At 52.6% G+C, this 22,585-nt stretch overlaps 2 protein-coding genes across 2 annotated transcripts; both read left to right on the forward strand.

Annotated features, from left to right (window-relative positions):
- Positions 1–1,816: 1,816 nt before the first annotated feature.
- On the forward strand, positions 1,817–2,215 carry LOC116493112 (urocortin-3-like). The gene has a single exon (XM_032194255.1). The coding sequence runs from the start codon at positions 1,817–1,819 to the stop codon at positions 2,213–2,215; it is 399 nt and encodes a 132-aa protein (XP_032050146.1).
- Positions 2,216–3,791: 1,576 nt separating this feature from the next.
- COPG1 (COPI coat complex subunit gamma 1) lies at positions 3,792–22,418 on the forward strand. The gene is made up of 24 exons (XM_032194154.1): positions 3,792–3,880; positions 6,296–6,348; positions 6,508–6,588; positions 7,349–7,420; positions 7,871–7,950; positions 8,239–8,314; positions 8,451–8,543; positions 9,757–9,843; positions 9,942–10,099; positions 10,693–10,826; positions 11,034–11,101; positions 11,537–11,725; positions 12,225–12,320; positions 13,800–14,043; positions 14,424–14,499; positions 15,455–15,558; positions 15,666–15,791; positions 16,206–16,274; positions 16,642–16,784; positions 17,796–17,967; positions 18,922–19,019; positions 20,301–20,439; positions 21,396–21,494; positions 22,075–22,418. Exons 1-24 carry the CDS (start codon positions 3,844–3,846, stop codon positions 22,203–22,205), a joined length of 2,625 nt encoding a protein of 874 aa, XP_032050045.1. The 5' UTR covers positions 3,792–3,843; the 3' UTR covers positions 22,206–22,418.
- Positions 22,419–22,585: the final 167 nt, after the last annotated feature.

Here is a 22,585-nt window from a genome sequence, read left to right on the forward strand (position 1 = left end):
TGCCTGGAGCTGGGACTTGGGCATGGCTGGGCCCCCTCCCCGAACCCAACACCCTCACCCCAAACTCGCAGGCTCCCCTCCTCTCCCCCTTAACCCCCAGGAGCTGCCTCCTGCTCCGTCCCCGGCTGAGGCGGTGCCTCCCTGCACCCCCCTTCCCGCCCCAGCCCCTGGCTCCGTTTGAACCAATTTCACCTCGCCAAGACCTGGTTCCCTTGGGGCTGGCTTGGCAGCTCCCTGCCGGCGCCACGTCTGCCCCCCAAAAACCCGGGGAGCCATCAGGGAAACCCAGAGGATGGTGCTAACGTTCGAGGAGGTCCCTGCCCGCCTGCGCGCCCCCCCCAAGAAGCTGTGGGAAGGCGACGCCGGGCTCCTCCGCGTGCTGCTGCTCTGTGTGTGTCTGGAGACAGCGACTGGATGCGTGTACCGCTGCGGGGCGGGACAGTAAAGCTGTGCTCACGGAAAGGTGCCTCGCTTTTTGGTGTATGTCCCCCCCCCGGGGGCTGTCCCGACCCCGGTGTGCCCCCGGGTGACGCACGCGGGCACGTGGGGCTGCGGTTCCGCGCGATGCGCGGGGTGAATCAGTGCCTCCGTCTAATTTTGGCTGCTCTGGCCGGCCGGGGGGGGGTGAGTTCCTGCCCCCGTCTCCTGGAGAAGGAACAGAGCCCCCGTTATTTCCTCTCTCCGCCAGGCTGTGGGTACGGCGCAGGGGGAGAGCCCTGGGCGGGCAGCTCCGCCGCGCTGGCTCCGTGCCACAGCCTCAGCACCCTTGGGTGCTCCCGGAGCCTCCCCCCGACATCGGGCTCAGCCCACGGGAGGGCTCGGGTCGATGGAGAAACATCCCCTGGCGTGGCCAACGTGAGCTCGTCGTGCCCGCACCGCACCAAGCCCCTGGAATCCCCTCCGAAGCCAGCCCTCGTGGTGCAAGGAGGGGGGCAACCGCCCACCCCCGGTCCGGGGTGATTTCATCTGTGATTAGGCAAAATGTCTTCATAACATCCCCCGCCGGGGGGGGCGGGAGGTGGAGCTGGGGCAGGATAAGAGCCAGGGCTCGGCGGGGACCGGGGCAAACCCCCAGCTGCCACCCCTGCACCCCGAGAGCCTTCAGGGGGGGGGACGAGGAGCCGCTGGAAATGGTGAGGCTGCACCCCCGCGCTGCTGCTTTCGGGGGGATTTACCTGGGAAACGGGTCACGGGGGGGCTTGGATGCTTTTCGCCACCCTTCTTTCCAGATAATCCAGCTGCCGGCTCCGGTGTTTTCCAAAGGCTTTCACCCAGGAGATGAGCTGCAGGAGGCTGGATGCTTTTTGTTGTCCTCTTCCCAGATTTTTTGTTTTTTTTTTTAATCTATCCAGCCCCGGGAGGAGCGCGGGGTCCCGGGCGGAGAAGGATGCTGAGGATGCGGCGCATGTGGCCGCGCTGGCGCCCTCGTCACCCCGCTGCTTAATTTAGCCCAAATTACCTCATGTCCCATCCGGCAGCTTCTGCCCCAGAGAGCCGGGCACCCCCCCCGGCAAGGGGGGTGGCACCCACTGGGGACGGCGGGCGAGGAGGTGGCGGTGGCGTGAGCCCCACGGCCCACGTCACGCGTCCCCGGCCAAAGGGCAGGTGCTGCGGGACGGGGAGCGGCTGCGGGAGGAGACGCCGCTGGGTGGAAAAGGGTTGAGAGAGGGGAAAGGGAGGGGACAGCGGGCATCGGGATGGGGATAGGGACAGGGAAAAGTCCTGGGGGTGATGCTGAACGCGGGTTCTGTGCTCCCCGCAGGCTGTGCTGTGCCACGGGGTGCTGCTGCCCGTCCTGCTGCTGCCCTGGGTGGGCATGGGGCAGGGGCTGAGCCTCCCGTGGGATCCGGCGGTGCCCGAAGCCCCCGAACCCTTCCCCTGGGCTGGGGGCGAGGTGGCCGCGTGGGATAGCAAGGGGCTGCTGCAGGGTCTCCCCAAAAGAAGCGAGCACAACGCCGTGGAAAGCTCGGAGCTGGACCAAGCCACCCTGCTGCTGGAGGAATCGCTGAGAAAAACTTTGCCCTGGCTGGCGAGCCCCGGGGCCGGCGGGCAGGCGGCGGCGAAAAAGAGCAGCGGGGCCAAAAAGGTGGCCCTGTCCCTCGACGTCCCCACCCACATCCTAAAGATCCTCCTCGACCTGGCCCGGGAGAAGGAGCTGCAAGCCAAGGCGGCCGCCAACGCCGAGCTGATGGCCCGCATCGGGCGCAGGAGGTGACGGCACGGCCTCCCCCGGAGCACCCACAGCCGTCCCCAGCCCCGACCTCAAAGCAAACTCATCAACGGGACGTGGGGGAGCGCTACTGACCCCAAAATCGGGGAAAGGAGCAGCTGGGGTGACACCACGCCGGGCGAGGTGGCCTCATCGTCCCTGCGCCACCGCCGCTGGGGCGCCCCAAAAGGACACAGGCGCGGCGCGGCCACGCGGGTTCCCTATGTCCCTCCTGTCCGTACACCCTTTTCCATCCCATAAAATCCACCCCAAACATCCCCGAGCGTGTGATGAAGGTGGCAGGAGCGCCGCCCTGCCTCGGCGGAGCCCAGATAAGCCGGGCCGCGGGCGGCCGCCCCGTGCAAAGTACAGGGCCACGGGGCTCGCAACGGGGCCGGGGCCGGGGGAAAGGCCTTGTAGGGCCGCTGGAGCTGGCGGCGGACGCGGCCATGCTCTTCGAGGAGTACCTGGCCCACGGTGAGCGGGGCCCAGTGTTGTGGGGGGCAGGATTTGGGGACGGGGAGGTCCCGGTGTGGCTCCCGGGTGGGTTTTTGGGGACGGGGAGGTGAGCGTGGTCCCGCACGGTGCTTGGGAAGCCGGGGATGGGGAGCGGTGGTGGGCACGGGGGGGGACATCCCGGTGATAGGGCTGCATCCAGGGGGGCTCAGCACTGGTGCCCCCGCCCCGCTGTCCCTGCTGCCCCCATCCCAGTGCTCCCAGTCCCGGCATCGCCCCCATGCGGTCTCTCCTCTATATGCCCCCCCCCCCCAGTCCCGGTGTCTCCCAGTGCCCTCCCCAGCCCCGCTGTGCCCTGCTCCCAGTGCATCCCGCAGTCCCAGTATGCCCCCCTCCCATCCCAGTATGCCCCCAGTCCCGGGCTGCCCCTCCATCCCAGTGCCCTCAGAGCCACCATGTGCCCCATACACATCCCAGTGCCCCCCTCCATCCCAGTGACCCCCATCCTGGTGTGCCCCCTCCATCCCAGTATGCCCCCGTCCATCCCAGTATGCCCCCCTCCATCCCAGTATACCCTCCTGCGTCCCAGTATGCTCCCCTGCAGCCCAGTATGCCTCCATCCTAGTATGTCCCCCTGAATCCCAGTGCCCGCATCCCAGTATGCCCCCCTCCATCCCAGTATGCCCCCCTGCATCCCAGTATGTCCCCTGCATCCCAGTATGCCCCCATCCCAGTATGTCACCCTTCATCCCAGTATGTCCCCTCCATCCCAGTATGCCTTCATCCCAGTATGCCCCCCTTCATCCCAGTATGCCCCCCTCCATCCCAGTATGCCCCCCTCCATCCCAATTCCCTCCACTCCCCCCCCCCATTGCCCCCATCCCAGTCCCGCCTCCCCCATCCCCACCCCATACCCCCAAGCCCCGCCCCTTTCCCCCTCCCCACCAATCACACCTCCCCCTCCCCTCCTTGTCCCGCCCCCTTTCACGCCAATCACTCCCCGATCGCCCCGCCCCTCCCGCGACCAAGCAGCCACGTCGGGCGGGGGCCGGGCCGCGCCTGCGCAGTGCGGCGAGTGACGGCGGCCGGGACAAGCTGGCAGGAAGGGGAGGGGCGGGCAGCGGGACGGGCACCGGGAGCGGCACCGGGAGCGGGCCGGGGGCGCGGCGGGCGGCGCCATGCTGAAGAAATTCGACAAAAAGGACGAGGAATCGGGTGAGGGGGCGGCGGGGAGCGCGAGGGGACACCCCGGTGCCGTTCCCGGTGCCTGTCCCGGGGTCTATCCCGGTGCCGGTGCGCGGGGGGGGGGTGGGCTCCGTGAGGCGAGTCCCGGCGCCCCCCTCCCTCACCGCCCCCCCCTCACCCCTCGCAGAGGCCGCCCTGGGGCCCGCCGCCTGTCCGGAGCCTGCAGGCCGCTCCCCGGGGGTCACCGGGCACCGGGGCCGGGCGGCGGGCGCGGAGGGTAACGGAGGGGCCGTGGGGGGGGGCGGTGGGGTCACCCCGGGGTGGTGGTGGTGGGGCCCGGTGGTGGTTGTGGTGGTTGTGGTGGGGGGGAGGGACCCCCCGGTTTGCTCCTCGCAGCCCTCTGGCCCTCCCCCGGTTGTTCCGGGGTTGTGTCCCCGCTGCTCTGCTCGCCTCTCGGTTCACGGTGTGATGATAACGGGATCGGTAGGGCTGCACAGACCCCCCCGGCATCACCCCGTCACCCACCGAGCCTCCCCTACCCTCACCCACAGCCTCCCTCGATCTCCAATGGGCTCAGTGAGAGGCCCCTCCTGGGGGATTTTTGGGGTTGTGCCCCCTTTGCACCCACCCCAGGTCTCCAGGTGCTGCCTGTGCCTCCCCCAGCCCCAGCTACTTCCTCGTAGCGTGGTGTCGTGTTGGCTGTGTTCACACCAAAAGCTCACAGAGCTCTCTCTCCTTTCTGCCTTCCTTCGTTCCTTGCACGCTTCCCAACGCTTCTCCTTCACCACCGTGTCATTCTGAGCCCTTGTTTCTGTGCGGAATGAGGGCACTCAGCACCTGCTGCACTGTCTGCTGGGTCCTCTCTGTGTCCCTTGTCATTCCTGGTCTTTCCTGGAGTGTACTATCCCTAAATTCATAGCCCTTGCCTGTTTCTTGTCTGTTCCACGGGATGGCTAACAGGACAGTCTGTTAGTTGAGATGAGCGTCTGCTTGCTTGGGTCCTGTTCCTCTGCCTTTCACGGATGATTTAGGTAGCTCTGGATGCGCTGCTTCCATCAGCTCTCAGAAATGCGCTTGGAGATGTTATTGTGGGCATGTAGCTGCTGTAAGATCACTTGGTCAGTGCTTATTTCTCTGCAAATCAGTACGAATTGTTGTTAGTCATCAATGCTGGGAGCTTTCTGGAGACTGCCTTCACTGCCTCTGTTTCTTCTCTGATCAGAAGAGCGCTTTGACACAGCAAGCCATGAAGACCAAGGCATGGTGTGCAGTGTATTTCAAGATGCTCAGTGCTATGAGACTTGCAGAGGTGATACTCTGCTGATGGCAGATTCAAGACTGTAGACATATTGGGCTGCTAGGAAGGTTTTTTCCAACCATTTTCTTCAAGTATCTAACAAACTGGTACAAGAAACGTTGTTTTTGTTCTTTCCCCTTATTTTCCTTCTCTTTCCAATGCCACCTAAGTGCCCATGCTTTGTTCAGCCGCTTGCTGCACTCGCAAATTTCATTCTGAGCCAGAGGAGGGCGGTTCCTGAACCTGAAAGGAGCCAGGGTGCAGATGCATTTGCCTTTTAAATGTAAGAGTTCTGCAAAGGCTTCTGGCAGCAGCGCGTGATGCTTCAAGCACAGGTCAGACTGGAGCTTGTGCTCTCTGGATCAGGCTTGTGAGGTGGAGGAGCAGCACTGCAAGTGGCTCGGCGTTGTCCCAGGTCAGGCTGAGCATAGGTACTAATTAAAACCTGGTCATCAATAACTGGCAGCTTTTGAGAAGCTGCAGCTCGCGGGTGCTTCGGAGGAGGCGAGTTAATAGGGCCCATGCAGAATAATAGTGCTTTTCCTGCTGATTATTTCGTCCTTAATTGGTGAGTTTTTTTCATTATTTAATATAATTTATTCTATTAAGTGGGACAATGGAAGTTATTCTGTGTCCAGGCTCTCTCGTCTGCTGTCTTGTTCTCTTAATTAGTGACAAAGAATGCATTACTGGTGGATTCCTGATCGCTTTATAGCAGGGGTAAAGCGCTCCTGACTCGCCAGCCTGGCAAGCGGTGTCTCCTCTTGTCTGCGACTCTCTGAGCTTTTGTTTCTAGGCCGGCCTTAGTGATGCTCGAACTGGCACAAGATCCCAGCCCTGCAGTTAGAAATGTGTCTTTGGGGGCAGTGGGGGAGCACAGTTGCTTTGCAGCCTGTCAGCCTACCTCAGCTCATGGCTGGTGACTCCTTGGGGTGACAAATCAGAGATTGTCCTGTCTGCTCTGCCTTCCCTGATTGCTCTAAAGCCATTCCATCGATGCTGCTTAAAAGAGGGAGCGCTGATTGCTTGGTGTTCATGCAAAAATTACCCCCAAATGCTCTGCCTATTATTAAACTACAGGCGTGTTTAGAAAGTCACCTTCCCATAGCACTGTTCCTGTAAAGACTCTTGTTATCTTTATTTTGCAGGTGGGGGCTCCAACCCGTTCCAGCACCTGGAGAAGAGTGCAGTCTTGCAAGAGGTAAACCCTTAAAAGCTCTCCTTTGTGTCACCCTTTCTGGGTAGAGTCTCTCCCTCTCTTGAGGACCTCGCTGCAGAACTTTAGCAGGGAAGTGGGAGTTTGTTGCATTTTTTTCGGGGGGTGTTGGTATCAGCATCCTTGTCTGTGCTTTGTTTCCAGGCACGGGTGTTTAATGAGACTCCCATAAACCCACGAAAATGTGCTCACATCCTCACCAAGATCCTGTATCTCATAAACCAGGTAAGGGAGAAAAAAAATGAGCTGACAAGCACTTTTGATTGTTAGGTTCTCTCTAAACTTTTCTGAATATTTCTAATGCATAGCCAGTACAAAATTTTAGTAAGCACAGTTGCTGTGCTGCCAAGCTCCTGCTCGCTTTCCTGTTGTCTAAAAAATTCTGTGGGCTATGGAGGGCAGGAATGAGGAAATATAAGGAGGCTGATACTTATGATTTATGATTCCTTGGGAGCTGTTAGCTTACAACTCTGTGGTGCCAAAAGTGGTTTTGAACCCAGTTCTTAGCCTTCAGGACTTAAAATCTGTGTGCTGTAAGGATCAGCTTTGTAAAGGCATTTACTGGTCTTGTGGGGTTTCCCTGCCCCAGGGCCTCTGCATCTTGTATGTAGTAACTGCAGCTGGCTCCGACGAGCTGTGGTGCCTATGGGGAGTATGACATAAGCTTGCCTTACATAAGCTGTGGAAATCCAACCCATTTCTCCCCTGTAACGAAGCTGTATTGTCACAAGCCGTTTTTTGGTAACGTAATAAAGCGTGCTGTCATCTGGATCGACAACTAAGCCGATTTCAGCCATGGCTGGAGGATTTCTCAGGCAGCGTGTTACTCTGCTGAAATATGCTGGCAAGGGAGAGACCTGCCGTGCTTCCAGCCACGTCGTGCCTGTTCTTATGCATGTGAGGCTGAGCCTTGTACCTGCAGCAGGCCTGACTCTGGTTGTGGTAACTGAGATTTCCTTCCTTCCTTCTTCCAAACATCTTCTAGGGGGAGCACCTTGGTGTCATGGAAGCCACCGAGTCCTTCTTTGCCATGACAAAGCTGTTTCAGTCCAACGATGTAAGTCTGCTTGCTGAGTTCTGCTGTCTTTATTTGTTGGGCAAGTTGTCACCAGTGTCTTTTTCAGCCTTGAGGTGTCTTTTTATGGAATCAACTTTTCCATCTTGCCTGGATGCATTTTCCACTACATGATCTGAGTGAGAAGAATAGGATGGAAGTTTAGAAACAGGTCAGCTTTGTAGCCCTTCCCTTGTAGCAGCTTAACTCAAGTATTCCCTCAGGAACAGAGAAGAGCCCTGTCACTTTGCACCAAGGCTGAAGGGTTTAGAAGAGGAAGGGATGTTTTGTTAATGAATATGACTTTTGTACATCTTTTTTTGCTCGGGCACTGTGGCTTTCTGAAAGTATCAGCTTATTCATCTTCATGACAAAGTCATGGAAGTAGAAAAAAACAGATCCCTTCTGCCTGGGATCCCCTCAACTGATGTGTCTTCCCTCTCTCCTTGCTAGCCAACTCTTCGCAGGATGTGTTACCTGACTATCAAAGAGATGTCTTCTATTGCAGAAGATGTGATCATTGTTACTAGCAGGTCAGTCACTTTGGTTTTCCCACTCTTACATTCATGCGTCCTCCAGTAATGCCCTTCGAGCCTCTTGGAGAAAACTGTAGTCTGCAAGCAGTGTGAAGACAAGGAATGCTCTTGGTGAGGAAGCAAATCTCCTTTAAAAGAGGCTGTTAAAATAGACACTGAACTCCTGGTGATGTGTTTGAAATGTGCTTGTGGTGCTTTTACTTGGGTGGGCAGCCGAGTTCATTGTTCAGTGTTAGTAATGCTGGCTCAGGAGTGCAGCACTGAGAGCTTCCCGTTTCCGTCCAGCTTAACCAAAGACATGACTGGGAAGGACGACAATTACCGAGGCCCTGCAGTGAGAGCGCTCTGTCAAATCACCGATGTAAGTGCAGCTTCTCTTTTGGGGCTGCCCCAAGCCCTTCACCCCACCTTTCACCCTGCTTCCCATGCCTTTGTGTCTCCTCTTTCACACTCCTGACAGCTTTTCTGTACCAGCTGTTGTTCCCTTCTCCCTGCAGAGCACCATGTTGCAGGCCATCGAGCGTTACATGAAGCAGGCGATTGTTGACAAAGTGCCAAGCGTATCCAGCTCTGCTCTGGTGTCCTCCCTGGTAGGTGCTGCCTCAGGGACAGTCTAACTGGGAAGCTGTGTGACTGGAAACCTTGGGAATTTCACATGGGAGCTGTCCTTTGGTAGAGGACACATGAGGGAGAAAAAGAGGAGAGGAAATAGAACTACTTTTATGCAATGCAGTACAATTCAGTGTCAGAGTAATTTAATCCCAAAGACTTAGTGCTCCATTAGAAAACAGCCCACCCTTTCTGTCTTCAGGGAGAAAAATTGCCACCAGTTTGCTGTGGCTGGCAGTGCCTCCTGGCAGCCCAGGCTGTCGGTGTGTTGGTACAGAGGATGAGAAGTGCTGCATGCACACGCTGCACAAAGCAGCAGGCAGGGTGGCTGCTGTCTGGACCAAAATGTGCAGGGGGGGAAGCTTGCCCAAGGGCTACCCACACTGCACTTACTAAAAGCAATACCGTGGCCACAAGCCTTTGGATTGCTCCAGTTAATTAAGTAGATTTGTGGCTGGGTGCATCTTTGAGAGGAGAATTAATGACCAGCTTATGAGCGCAGATGTCTCTGTGATGCTCCCAAGTGTCCTATTTAACACCAACCTGCAGATTTAGGAACTTCAAGGTTTAAAATGGGATGTGGGTGAGAATCCAGTGGCATTTCTGTGGTAGTAACCTGGATAGGGAAGCTCTCCCTGACTATTGCAGAATTGTGGGGGCTGCATGATATTTGTGTAGGCACCGTGGCAAAAATGCTGGTGGTCCAACGCTCATGATAGCACACACGCTCTTCTTCCTGTTAACGAAGGTGCTAAATGTACCCTGAGGAGCTTTGGTCTGCTGAGTTCTTGTTAGGAGATGAAAGCTCTGCAGGCAAGACTGGAGGGGTTTGTGTGTCTTTGTGGTACGTGGCCACTCCAACTCTAACCACGGTGCAATTTCACGGCATTATTTCTAGTCCAGCTCTTTCTTTTCATACAATACAAGAGTGTTTCTGCAGGATGGGGTTTAATTGTTGCTGTTCCCTCCCTTTGTGAAGTGAGGAACTGGTGCTGGCTTTGTGGGAGGTGTTTAACCTCTTGACAGCACAGCCGACGTGGGCAGGTCTCTGCATCCGAGTCCTCTGCTCTTTTATAAGTTGCTGCCTCCAGCGCCCTCATGGGGAAGGCTGGCTTCTTCCTAATACGAACTGTAATTCCCAAAGCTTCCTCCATCCTCCTCTCATGGGCTGTCTGTGCCCTTGTTTCTACCCAGCACCTGCTGAAGACCAGTTACGATGTGGTGAAGCGCTGGGTGAATGAGGCTCAGGAGGCAGCTTCCAGTGACAACATCATGGTGCAGGTAGGAAACCCACCTGCTGGTGCTCAGCCAGCCATCTCCGGGCCGCAGAGGGGGGTGAAGAGCCCAAGGTGGGTTGGTGACACTCTTTCCCTGCACAGTATCATGCTCTGGGCTTGCTCTACCACGTGCGGAAGAACGATCGCCTGGCAGTCAACAAGATGCTCAGCAAGTTCACCCGCCACGGCCTCAAGTCGCCATTTGCCTACTGCATGATGATCCGAGTAGCCAGCAAGCTGCTGGAGGAGGAGGCTGGCAGGTGAGGGGGCTCTTTTGCCCGGCTGGAAGAATTTCCTCAGGTCCTGCTTCCATCTCCTCTTGCGGGCTAACTTTTCATCTGATGAGAGCGATTATTTCTGTCTTTGAAGAGCAGTGTACGACTTCTAAGTTATTGATGGTTAAAAGGCAGCAGAATAAATGCCAGGGTGCTTTCATGTTATGGGATCACTTCTGCAAGTCTTGTCTGTGTATGTGCTTGCCCATCAAATTCTTGTTTCTCTTTCCTGCTTTGTGTATCTGTTCTTTATCGAGATAATCTCTTTCATTTTGTCTTCTGTAACTCTTTGGCTAGCATGTGTGCTAGCTGGGGCTTCCTGGTGGATAAGATCTTTGGAGCTCTGAGTAAGAGTTAGGGGAGATTCCTGTTAGCCTGTAAAGCAAAGGCTGTTGTCTCAGGTGACAGCCAAACATGCTGGAAGTACAGTGTAATTACTACTGCAAAAAATGAAGACAGTTTATGGCTGTTCTTACCTTCCCAGAGGCAATGGGACCCATCCAATTCTGCTGCTGAACTCTTTATTTCTATTAGCATTCTTGTTTTAATTCATTCTTGTGGTTTTTTTTGTCCCTCAGCCGCGATAGCCCCCTGTTCGACTTCATCGAGAGCTGCCTAAGAAACAAGCACGAGATGGTGGTCTACGAAGCTGCTTCTGCCATCGTTAACCTGCCCAACTGCACTGCCAAGGAGCTGGCACCGGCTGTCTCAGGTAAATGCGGTGCTTGCAGCAGTGCTGAGGGAGTTACGGGCTGGTGTGGTGAAGCCTGCTGATTACCCTGGGTAAATTGAGGGCTGCTTCTTAAGCATGCTTCTAGTTATCTTCAGTCTCTTCACTTAATCTCATGCTTTAGGTAGAAAATGCTTCCCATCATAGATTGTCTAAATGTCTGCCTTTGTTGGTTTCCCCACCTCGCAGTTTTGCAGCTGTTCTGCAGCTCCCCGAAGGCAGCGCTGAGATATGCAGCCGTCCGTACCCTCAACAAGGTAGGAGCTGAGTCTCTTGGGAGCTGTAATCATTTCTCACGCAGAGGGAGGTGCAGACTTTAAAAGAGAAAGGAGGTCAGATTGGGCAATGATTTTGTGTAAATAACTTCTACTCTGGGATACAGCCTTACATGTCATAGCTTATGTGTGGAATAAAGCCTTAAGGAGCGCTTTACAGAAGGAAAAAAAAGCAAAGGGGATCCTGTTCACAAATCTTTGAGAGTGTGTCACTGGTCTTGTGCGTTATTCCTGACCCTTCTGAGCTTCCTGGGGTGAAGGAGCTCCTTGTAAAAATGTAGATCAAACCTTGATGCTAACTGGACTGCTCCCTGACAGTCTTTGTTTCAGCTTTTCCCTTGACCAGGGTTGTGTTTTTAGCTAGCTGGGCTTTTTGCATGCATACAGTGACCTTCCACTTTTCCCCTTCCTCTCCAGGTGGCCATGAAACACCCGTCTGCTGTGACTGCCTGTAACCTGGACCTGGAGAACCTCGTGACAGACTCCAACCGCAGCATCGCCACCCTGGCCATCACCACGCTGCTGAAAACTGGCAGCGAGAGCAGCATTGACCGGCTCATGAAGCAGATCTCCTCTTTCATGTCGGAAATCTCCGATGAGTTCAAAGTAAGGATGTGTGTGAGGTGGTGGTACACAGGTTGCTGAAGAAAACCCTTGGTCTCTGTCCATGTTTGTGCGTGCTCTCTGGAACCTTGGATGGTGCCCCTTCCAGCAGCTGGCCTGCAGCATTTTTGCTGGGAAGAGAAAGAATCTGAGGCTATCAGCCCCAGCCAGGCCTCAGTCATACAGTACCCAGCTTCAAAGTCTGGGGAGAAGCCCTTTGAGTATTAAATCTTTCTTTCTTGGCCCCCAGTGGACATGTGCTTTTCCTAGGGGCTGACCAGTACATTAAAAATCAATCTTCTTGATCAATTACATTAAAGATGAATCTTCTTGTCTAATTCCTAAGTTTATATCCTCCTGGAACTGCCTTTATTGGATAACTAAAGACAAAATTGTAGCTTCCAGGCCAGAGACCAGCACCAAATTGACAAAATTCAACCTTTTTTTTTTTTTTCTGCCCAGCTTGACAGTCCTCTTTTTGACCTGCCCCTCTTTCCTCTAGGTTGTAGTAGTGCAGGCCATCAACGCGCTGTGTCAGAAGTACCCTCGCAAACACGCTGTCCTCATGAACTTTCTTTTCACTATGCTTCGGGAAGAGGTAAGTTTGCAAGCAACTGCTTTATGCTTCTTTTTTGTATTGTCAGAGATCTAGGGAGGACTCCAAATGTGTAATAACGCAAATACGGTTTAGGATTTGTCAGACAGAAGCTTTTTATTAACAGTGAGCGTATCAGGAATATACATAAACAGCAGGACTGCACGGTGGCCTCTGTGAGAGTGAAGTCTTTACTGGTAATGCTGTGCAGTAAGATTCTCTACCTGTCCTAAAAGGCTTGCAGTCTGACAGAAATGACCAGCTATGCATGACAGCGTACACATCCTGGCATATTTTCAATGTGGTTCCCATTCTTCAATTTTTCTGGGGGGTTACAGACTCAAAGCAAACGCAGGCAACAGTAGATGTGCTGGCAGCCCATGTGTGTTTCACATTTGAACCAGCCTTCTTTTATACTTTGACAGCAAATTCCAAGAAGTTTTGCCTTGTCCCAAAAGATTATGTAACAACTTATTTATTGATGACACAGGACCGCTTTTGTTCTGTTCTCTGAGCTGTGACAGTGAAGGGATCACGAGTACCTATAACCATTCTCTGCATTCAGTCAGACAGTTGCAGAAGGACAGCTTTACAGAGGTTTGCTGAATTTCTAAATGAGCTAACACGCCGGCAACGCAGCCGGCACTGCTGCTTGCTCTGACATCACCTACCAATTACAGCCTCTTGTTTGGGAACAAACCAGAGCCCCTCTCTCTGCTCCTGCGAAAAATGGACTGTTCTACTTTCCCAGATTTTCTGTGGGTGGATGGCATCATTTCGAATGTGGTTTTGTAGTTCAAACCACTCTGTTTTACTTTTTTTTAAATCTAAAGTAGCTACAGAAAGATCCCCCAAATGCCTAGAACTGTGCATGTAATTGGCAGAGGATAACGTGCAGTTTAATCCCATGGTGTGTATCGAGGACGCTAGTAAATAACGTCTGAAGATAACTGAGCATTACTGGCATGTCAGGTTATAGGGTGTGCCTGGGGAGGTATTGATTGCCTGTCTTCCCACACTAATAGGGCCATTTGCTGGGTCCTGCTGTGGCAGATACGATCCTTAATATATTTCTCTTGTGATTCATCCTCAGATGTCTGGTGCTAAAGGGGAGAGGGTTGAATTTTTCTCCTCCTCCCACATGGCTGTTTTTTATGTGCTAATTCTAGCAGCAGAGAATTTTGAAGGAGACATAAACCCTTCAGGCTGATGGATTCCGTTTCCCTCTCTACGATCTGTTTTTTTTCTTAACTGCAGCCATTCTGAAGGATGCTGGCAGGCGAGCTTGAATATTAGCTGGTCCTCTGGGACTAAAGAGGGTCAGAAGAGGTGGGCAGCATTACTGCCCTGCTCCTTTCAAACACAAATTAAAAGCGCTGGGTGTGAGTGACCTTTTCAAAGGGATTTTCTTCCTGCCTGGCTAATTCAGAGTGTCTAACGTGCTTTGAGCTTTCCAGCTGAGCCGTTCCTTTTGCTCCCTAGGGTGGCTTTGAGTACAAGCGAGCCATTGTGGACTGCATCATCAGCATTATTGAGGAGAACTCGGAGAGCAAAGAGACAGGCCTGTCTCACCTCTGCGAATTCATCGAGGACTGCGAATTCACCGTGCTGGCTACTCGTATCCTCCACCTCTTGGGCCAGGAAGGGCCCAAAACCAATAACCCCTCCAAATACATTCGCTTCATCTATAACAGAGTTGTCCTGGAGCATGAAGAAGTCCGGGCAGGTAAGAGACAGACCTGGAAAAGCTGTCTGGCCTGTGACAGATTGTCATGGAAATACAGTGCGTGAACACCTCTGCTTTTGACAATTGTGGTTTGCTGTGGTTCTGAGTGGATATTTTTACACAGCAAAGACCCTGCAGTAATATTGATGGAAGAGTTGGCGGGCAGCTGAGAAATGGAGGGGGGGATGCAGTGACTCCATGGAACTAGACAGAGGAGATTTGCCAGCACTTCGCTGTAATGCATCTGCCTCTCTCATTACAGTAATGCTTTATACTGGGGCTAGCGTCTCTGATGTGACATTTGAACACAGCCAGGAAATGGAAGAAACTTCAGCTGATTTCCTTGTTTGCTAATTCTGTTTTTACGACTTGTGCTATAGGTGCTGTAAGTGCCCTGGCCAAATTTGGAGCCCAGAATGAGGAGATGTTACCCAGCATCTTGGTGTTACTGAAAAGGTGAGTGTCACCTGATGTTATAGGGACAAACAGGTTCTTTAGGGATCCTGCTCAGAATGAGGGTGCTATGAAGCTGTAGTTATAATTAGAATTCTGTGAAATAATAAAGATGATAGTAGCCCAGGATTTTATGATCAGTGTTATCATGGGTTAGTGTTTGTTCTAGTCACCTGAACCCTCTGCAGGTCAAGTCAAATCTAAATTCTTGGCACACGAGATAATCATAATCTAGACTTGGAATATGCTTGAAGTTGCTTAGGGTGGAGGCATCCCTGATCACTGGAGGATCACTGGTTTTGCCATCCAGCAGCAGTTCCAGTCCAAGTCTCACTTAAACTTTCAGCTGTTTGGCTTTACAGGCAGGGTTCCAAGTGCAGTTACACTTCCTTGTTCTGTGACAGCCAGAACAAGGGTTGGCCTGGTGCCTGGGATATTATCGGCTGGTGGGGAGGGAAAAAGTTGGCCTGGCACCCAGGGTCTTCCAGGCTGGTGAGGAGAAGGAAAAGGGAAGCTGACACATGACCAGCTCACGTACAAATAATGAGCACTTACTTTACAAAAATGGCATTGGTTATGCTAATGTTATTGCCAGGAGTCAGGAGCATGGGGTACCGTGAGTTGCTCTGAGTTGTACCTCAAGAGTTTCTCAGCATCATAGGTGAACACCCCTGTTGGCTTGAGAGAGCTTGTCAGCATCCACGTGTGTGTCTACTCCCTTCTATCTGTGGGTCTGAGGAGGTGCAGTGGGTGCCTGGAATCCTGTGGTGGGATCACCAACTGCATTCAGTACTGCCAAGCATGGTGGATGATTGCTTGTCTGATACAATTGCTAGTAGGCTACTTGTTGGCTCTATAGCCTGTTCTTCCTGGCCCTGGAAGGTGGCTTAGTCACCTGGATTTGTTCACATGGACTCGGCAGCCTCGTGCTGAAGCAAATTTTCTGCTTTCTTCTCAGGTGTGTGATGGATGATGACAACGAAGTGAGAGACAGAGCCACGTTCTACCTGAACGTTCTGGAGCAAAAGCAGAAAGCCCTCAATGCTGGCTACATCCTGAACGGTAATACAACAAGTCCTCAAACAAGCCTGCACTTACTTCCTGGCTTAACACTCCACAAAGAGCTGGTGTTGGCTGTGGTTTCGGTGACCTGTCCCTTCTGTCCCCAGGTTTAACAGTGTCCATCCCTGGCCTGGAGAGGGCTCTGCACCAGTACACCCTGGAGCCCTCCGAAAAACCCTTTGACCTGAAGTCTGTTCCTTTGGCGACAGCTCCTATTGTTGAGCAGAGGGCAGGTAAGGCACAGTCCCATGAGTGCTGGCCCAAGCCCTTGGTCAGTAGGCTGCGTCGGGCTTGCTGGGAGTTGCTGAGATCCATCCTATTTAAATTTTGTGGAATTTTACCTTCTGTAAAGACTAAAGTCAGCAAATCTAGTTGCTCCCACATTAGCATTTCAACTCCTAGTTAGTCCAGCTGCTAATAATAGTAATAGCTGGAACTGCAGTAGCTCCGGTGAGGATTACCAAAGGTATTTAGGAAGCTAAATACAGATCTCTAATCCGTAGCAAGATGAGAAATGAGCTCCCTTCCTTTCCTTAGTCAAATCTCTCTCCACATATTGATTTATTTTCTGGTTTAGTTACTTATTACTATTCACCTCCACATCTTGTTTGTATCTTTTTTTTGTTTTGTTTTGTTTTCCTTTGCAGAAAACGTCCCTGTTGCTGTAGTCAAACAGCCAGAGAAGGTGGCAGCAACACGGCAAGAAATATTCCAAGGTAAACTGATGCAAGAACTCTCCTGCACACCTGTGTGAGAACCATGTAGCTACTTGCTGAGCCTGCCTAGCCCCTCTGACTTCTCCCACCTCCTCTTGGGGAGTGACACAGGCACCCAGCTGCAAGTCAGGTGTTGACCCCTGGGCTGTGGGGGTGCTCGTAGTCCTACTCTGTCCAGCTTGCAGTAGATGTGGGCAAATGGCAGCTGACTCTGCCTTTAATTTTAGAAGTCCCTAGTGAATGCTTATGGATGTTTGGGGAATGCTTCCTTGCTGCAGCAGCTTCTGGCTGTTTAACTGAGGGCTTTGAAACTAGTAACGCTTTTCAGTGGGTTGGGGAAGGCAATGGCTTGTGTCCTCTGTTCCAGAGCAACTGGGGGCAATCCCAGAGTTTCGGGGACTGGGCCCGCTCTTCAAGTCTTCCCCAGAGCCTGTTGCCCTGACGGAGCTGGAGACAGAATATGTGGTTCGTTGCACCAAGCACACGTTTGTCAGCCACATGGTGTTCCAGGTGGGTAGCTATGGCATGTGGTGCCAAAAGAGGATTGGGAAATAAGCTCATGATGAGTTTGGGGAAAAAAAAAAAAAAAAAACAACAAACAAATAATAATAATAAAAAGAATAAATACCTCAGGGTTATCTGTGTTCAAAGCATATTACTGAAATGAATCGTTAGTTTCTCATCCAGGGCAGCAGAGCCCCAGAAAAAAATTAAGGGAATTCTTGCAGTTTTGGCTCAGCAATGCACACGTGTACAGTCAAAATAACAGTCAGACAGGCACTAGGTGGGGCTGTTCTCATTGAGTAGTTGGCAAGAGGAGCTGTATTCTTTCCTGAGGGTCCCAAGCATGTGGTTTGGATATGGGAGAGTGAAGCCTGCTATATCTGAAAGGCTGAAAACGTTACCAGAGAAAGTCACGTGGTGGTAGAGAGCTCCCACCCCTTGCATTTTGTTTTAGCCTTTGCAGTACAGGTGCTTGTTTCTGTGAGTCTTGGCCTTGCGTGTGCCACCCTGCTGCTGTATGTGAGGAGATGTAGGCAAGAGAGTAGTAATATTTCCTTACAGCAAAGAGTTAACCTGGGAATTATCTTCCTGGGAGGAAGGACAAAGTACATTTAGAGAGAAAGTTCCACGCTGATTGGTGAACTGAAACAAACAGAAGCTGATACGCCCCTGCCCTCACTGGATTTGTGTTCCTGCCTGGGTTGCAGAGGACAGACATCGTATAGTTTTGTGCTGGTGTGAGTGCTGTTTTCTTTAATAAAATATATATATATATTTTTGCTGGAGCACTGGAGTACCCTGAAGGTTTTTAGCTTCTCCACTAAAGCATTTATATTTCCAGTTCCTCTGTGACTAAACTGAAACGTGAGCCCTATGAGCATCCAGCTGACAGCCAGATTGGTTGTTGAGATAGAGGCAGGAGTTCACAAGCTGACACCATGCTCCAGCTATGCCTTCAGTGAGCCTGCTGTTACAGCTGAGAGCTTCAAGCTGGCTTTGTTCTCCCCTCCCGTTCAGTTTGACTGCACGAACACCCTGAACGATCAGATCCTGGAGAATGTCACAGTGCAGATGGAGCCAACAGAGGGCTATGAGGTCATTGGCTACGTCCCTGCCAAAAGCCTGGTGTACAACCAGCCGGGTACCTGCTACACGCTGGTGGCACTGTCTGAAGAGGATCCGACAGCAGGTAAACAGTTTGTGCTCTGTTTTTCCTGAGATCCCCCAAACGAAGCACACCGTATTGCTCACGCCCACACACATTCTACCTTGCATCCTAGCCAGGTATTTTTAGCCTGTGTGTGGGTGCAGCCCTGAGTGATGCTGAGCATGACTTCTCCTCGCTGTTTGAGGGCTGTCAGGTCCCTTCTCCTCTCCTCGTTCCCTTGGGCTGTGGCATTGTCGAGTCGGGCTGTGGGAACTGGCAGCTGAGCATTCAGATCTGCTGAGTTATCTCCCGGGCACCCTAGCATGTCCTTTAGCCTCCTGTTTTTGTGTTAGTATGTGGGGAGGCGGGTGGCTGTCTGCCTGTCTGTGAAGTGCGTTGAGCGCCCAGACACCGAGTAGAAAAAAATATTTCAGACAAATGGCCAGAACTCTTTTAAACTGAACACGAACCAGGCCCTACCTGTGCTTTGTTCTTGCTGGTTTGTGCTGAGGCTGCTCACTGATGTGTGTGGCTGCCCTTCATCCAGCAGTGCCCGTCTTCAGAGCTGAGTTGCTGCTTCCTCTCCCAGCCGTGTGGTATGCATCATCTGCTGCGTTACAGTGCAAGGTGGTTTCGTTTCCGATGTGCATGAGCTGATCCCTAGATGAAAGGATCTTGGCCCCTTTGCAAGATGCTGGTGGGATGTGTTTAGTTAATATTGCCAACACAACCTGAGGTTCATCAGTAATAGTACTTGATCTGAGGATTATGGTCTTGTACAGCTATCAGGAGCCTGTATTTATCAGTGTGACAAAGAAATGCTTCATCTTTGAGACAAAGAAGCTGTCAGCGTGCTCTCTGGGTCGTGTGCTAAGCCTGTGCTGCTGGCTGTGAGGAGGGAACCCAGCTGCCCCCAGCTCCCCAGCCCCATTCTGTGGCAGAGGAGCACAGCCCTGGTGGTAACGTGAGCTTTGCCTTTGCCTCCCCCATCTCCAGTGGCCTGTACGTTCAGCTGCATGATGAAGTTCACTGTCAAGGACTGCGATCCCAACACGGGCGAGGCGGACGACGAGGGCTACGAGGATGAGTATGTGGTAAGGAGCTGGGCACGTGCCCTGTCACAGAAACTGCAGTTGTTTTGAGGGACTTTGTGATCTGTGCCCAATAACTTACCATGCAAGCAACGATGTAACTGGACAGAAGCACAAGATGAGTAGGGTCTTGCTGCCTCTGGTTTCTGTCCCAAGGAGCGAGATGTGGGCTTGGAGATCTTGTCTGTCTCAGCTGGGCTGCTGGCCGTCTCTTGCTCTCCGCAGGTTGCTCTCTGTGGTTGCACTGTTAATTGCCCAGTGGTTTGCCTGATGCAGAGAGACTTCCAGCTGTGCCCTTCCTCTGGGGAAGGTTGGGCTTTTCTCTCCCCAGCACTGAGACCGATGAAAGCGCTGATGCTGTGTAAACACCTCTGTTGGCTGTTTTACCACACAGGAAGAAGCTCGGCTTATGCTTGATCAGAAACTGGGACTGCCTCTCAGAGGGTGGTGCTCGCCCTCCAGAGACAAAGTGATGTTGTGAGACAACCTCAGCCTGTCCTGGTAGCTCCAGAAGCTGTTTTCTATGCGTTGCCTGTCACTGCTGCGAAGCTGATTAGAGGCACTGCTGTGCAGTGAATCACTGAGGACACGGCGTCCTCCCAGGAGTGGGGAGGGTTTTTTCCAAAGGAACATGCAAGGGTGACCTCTCTGCCTGCTTCCCACCAGTCACCAGGGCGTTTAAGTGATATTTAAGCAAACTCTTCCATCTGTTTCAACTATACTCAGCAGCAATTGCTGAAATGAATGCAGGCTGGTGTCTGGCTGGTTCTGGCACTGCCTGCTCCTAGATACATGCTCGGGAGGGACAAACCTCGTTGTGCCTCACATAGGCATCACAGCAGCAGTTCAGCTAACCTGGCAAGCACCTGACAGCATCTCACCAGCTACAAAACAACGGTCTGGAAAGGCAAAATACAAGCTTAAGGGCAAATGGTACATCTGAGGGAGCACCAGCAGCTGTTCCTTAATTTTGTTTTGTCCTCTGTTTTGGATGTTTGCCCGGTGCTTTGCTCCTTGTCAGGCTGAGGGCTGTGCTCAGAATGGAAACCTGCTCTGTAAACCCTGGCATGGCATGACGTGGCTCTCCTGGGCCAAGCAGTTTCTCAACCAACTGTTTGCTTGAGCAAACTCGAAGGGGCAGGGCTTGCTGTGACATTCTCATGAGCAGAAGTGGAGGCTGCCTCCTACATTCACCAGATCTCACAGAATCCAGTCTAAAACTCTCTCTAGAGAGAGCAGGGTGAGTAACAAGCGTGTTTCACTTGAGCCTCTTCTTATCATCAGCTTGAAGACCTCGAGGTAACAGTGGCTGATCACATCCAGCGAGTTCTGAAGCCAAACTTCGGAGCAGCGTGGGATGAAGTGGGTGATGAGTTTGAAAAGGAGGAAACCTTTACTTTATCTGCTATTAAAACCCTTGAAGGTAAGGTAGTGCCTGAACCCCCCAGCAGGGCTCTTAACATCTCTCTCCCTCCAGCAGGCAAAGACTGAAGATGCAGTCTGGTTTGTGTTACATCTCACACAGAAAGGCAAATAGGGCAAAACCTTTCACAAGTGATTCCACCACAGCTGTTAAGTGTGGGCCTGCAGTTAGTGTGATAACAAGATAGTTCAGGCTTCAACAAACGAGAGAGACCAGGCTGGACTGTGGGAGGCAAGAGAACACTTGCACTCTGCCCTCCCAAACAGCTGACAGTTAACCTGTGAGCTCCCACTTTCCCTCTGTGAAAGGAAGAGCTGCTCTGACCTCGGGAATCAGGAAAAAAAAGATGCAAAAAGCAGAAGATACAAGGTTGGCAGGCAGACTTCTGGTATAAGCCCTCTTCTTTCACCATTTATTAAAGATTTATTGTTCCTGAGGAAACCCTTAACAACATGCTCTTTCTGATGGCTTAGAGAGGTGTCCTTTGTCTGTAGCCATGTCCTGTTCCCTTGCACAGCACCTTGGGCTTGAAGTACCCTCCCTGAGGCCTTTTCAAATTCCTCCTAAAGACTTGTAATGCCTGTGAGGTGTTGTCTCCCTTCTGCGTCCATCTCCAGAGAAGCGAGCTTGCTGTCAGGGCTGTGCAGTAAGCGTGCAGCCAGCTGCACTCCATTTTCTGACTCATTCATTCTCTCGTTTCGGTTGCACTGGTGCCTTTGCTGCATCAGATAACAGAACTGCCGTGTGGTGGTGGCTTTTTGTTGTTGTTTTTGCTCGTGTGGGTTGCTTTTGCCTTCCTGGTAGCCTCTTAAAGCACAACCCTGGCCAATGCCTCAGGGCAAGGAACATGAGTTACAACATGCAATCAGGGCTTTTATCACCTTTTGATGCTCTCTTTGTGTCCTTGTCAAGACACCCATGACATGGAGTCTGTTTTACTTACTTTTTTTTAACAGAGGCAGTTAGTAATATTGTGAAGTTCCTGGGGATGCAGCCCTGCGAACGATCGGATAAAGTGCCAGATAACAAGAACTCCCACACGTTGTACCTGGCAGGTGAGCTGTGGGCTGAGGTCTCTGCTCATGCAGCAGCCCTGGGAGGTTGCGCAGAACCTACTGAAAATCAGAGCAGGAGTTCATGGTGGAACCTGTTGTGCTCAGGGCAGGAGTTGGAGGCTTGTCCCTGCTGTGGTTTCTGTCCCTGCAAGTGCAGGGCAACTGGTACAGGAATCGGGAGGGTGTTAGTGTGTGGGGGTGTTGGGATCAGGCTCAGCTGGGTGGAAATTGCTGTCCTGGTGACCTGGCATTCTGGTTTGGAGTGAGGCTGAAGGGAAAAGTACAGTACCCTTGTGCTGCAAAGTCAACGTGTGCAGGAGGTTGGAGGTGAGTGACTGGTAGTTGCTGGAGGAGTGCCTCTCTCCTCTCAGCTAGAGTTTATTTTAAACTTTCATGAGGTTTGATAGGGCAGAGTCCCAGGTACAGTGTAGTGAATGAGAAATGTGCCACTCGGGGTCTCCTCTTGTCCCCTGGGGAGTTGCTGGGCCCCATCCACCAAGCATCAGCCTTCATTTTAGGGCTTTTGGTGTGCTGGGGAGCACAGTCTGCGGACTACTCACTCCTTCCTTCTGCCTTCCAGGTGTGTTCCGGGGTGGCCATGACCTCCTGGTACGCTCTCGCCTCGTCCTGACCGACACGGTGACGATGCAGGTCACTGCCCGCAGCGGAGAGGAGCTCCCTGTGGACGTGATCATGGCCTCTGTGGGATAACTGCCTCCTGCTCCACTGCCCCCTGCCTCCAGCAGGGCCATGCTTCCTCCTCTCTGCCAGCGGAATAGGGGTGGTGTTCACTACAGCAGCTTTTGTGTCCCATTAACTATATCTAAGACCTGGATGTAGGGTTCTGTCTATTAAAGATAACGCTGTTTTTAAGGTCTGGTTTTGTTTTTATTAAGCACTTTAAAATAAAATAATATTAAAGCAGGCTTTTTTTTAAGGTCTGCTTTGTCACTGCTCTGCAGGGTTTCGTGACACCTAACGTGTCTGCACCTCCCTTTTCTCCACCAAACCCTTTCCAACACCCCTCCCAGCACCTGTAACCCCTCTGCCAGCTGCAGAGGAGGCGACACCAGCGCTGCCCTGCTCTGTTT

The sequence above is a fragment of the Aythya fuligula genome, chromosome 10 (assembly GCF_009819795.1).
Source record: "Aythya fuligula isolate bAytFul2 chromosome 10, bAytFul2.pri, whole genome shotgun sequence".
Classification (NCBI taxonomy): domain Eukaryota; kingdom Metazoa; phylum Chordata; class Aves; order Anseriformes; family Anatidae; genus Aythya; species Aythya fuligula.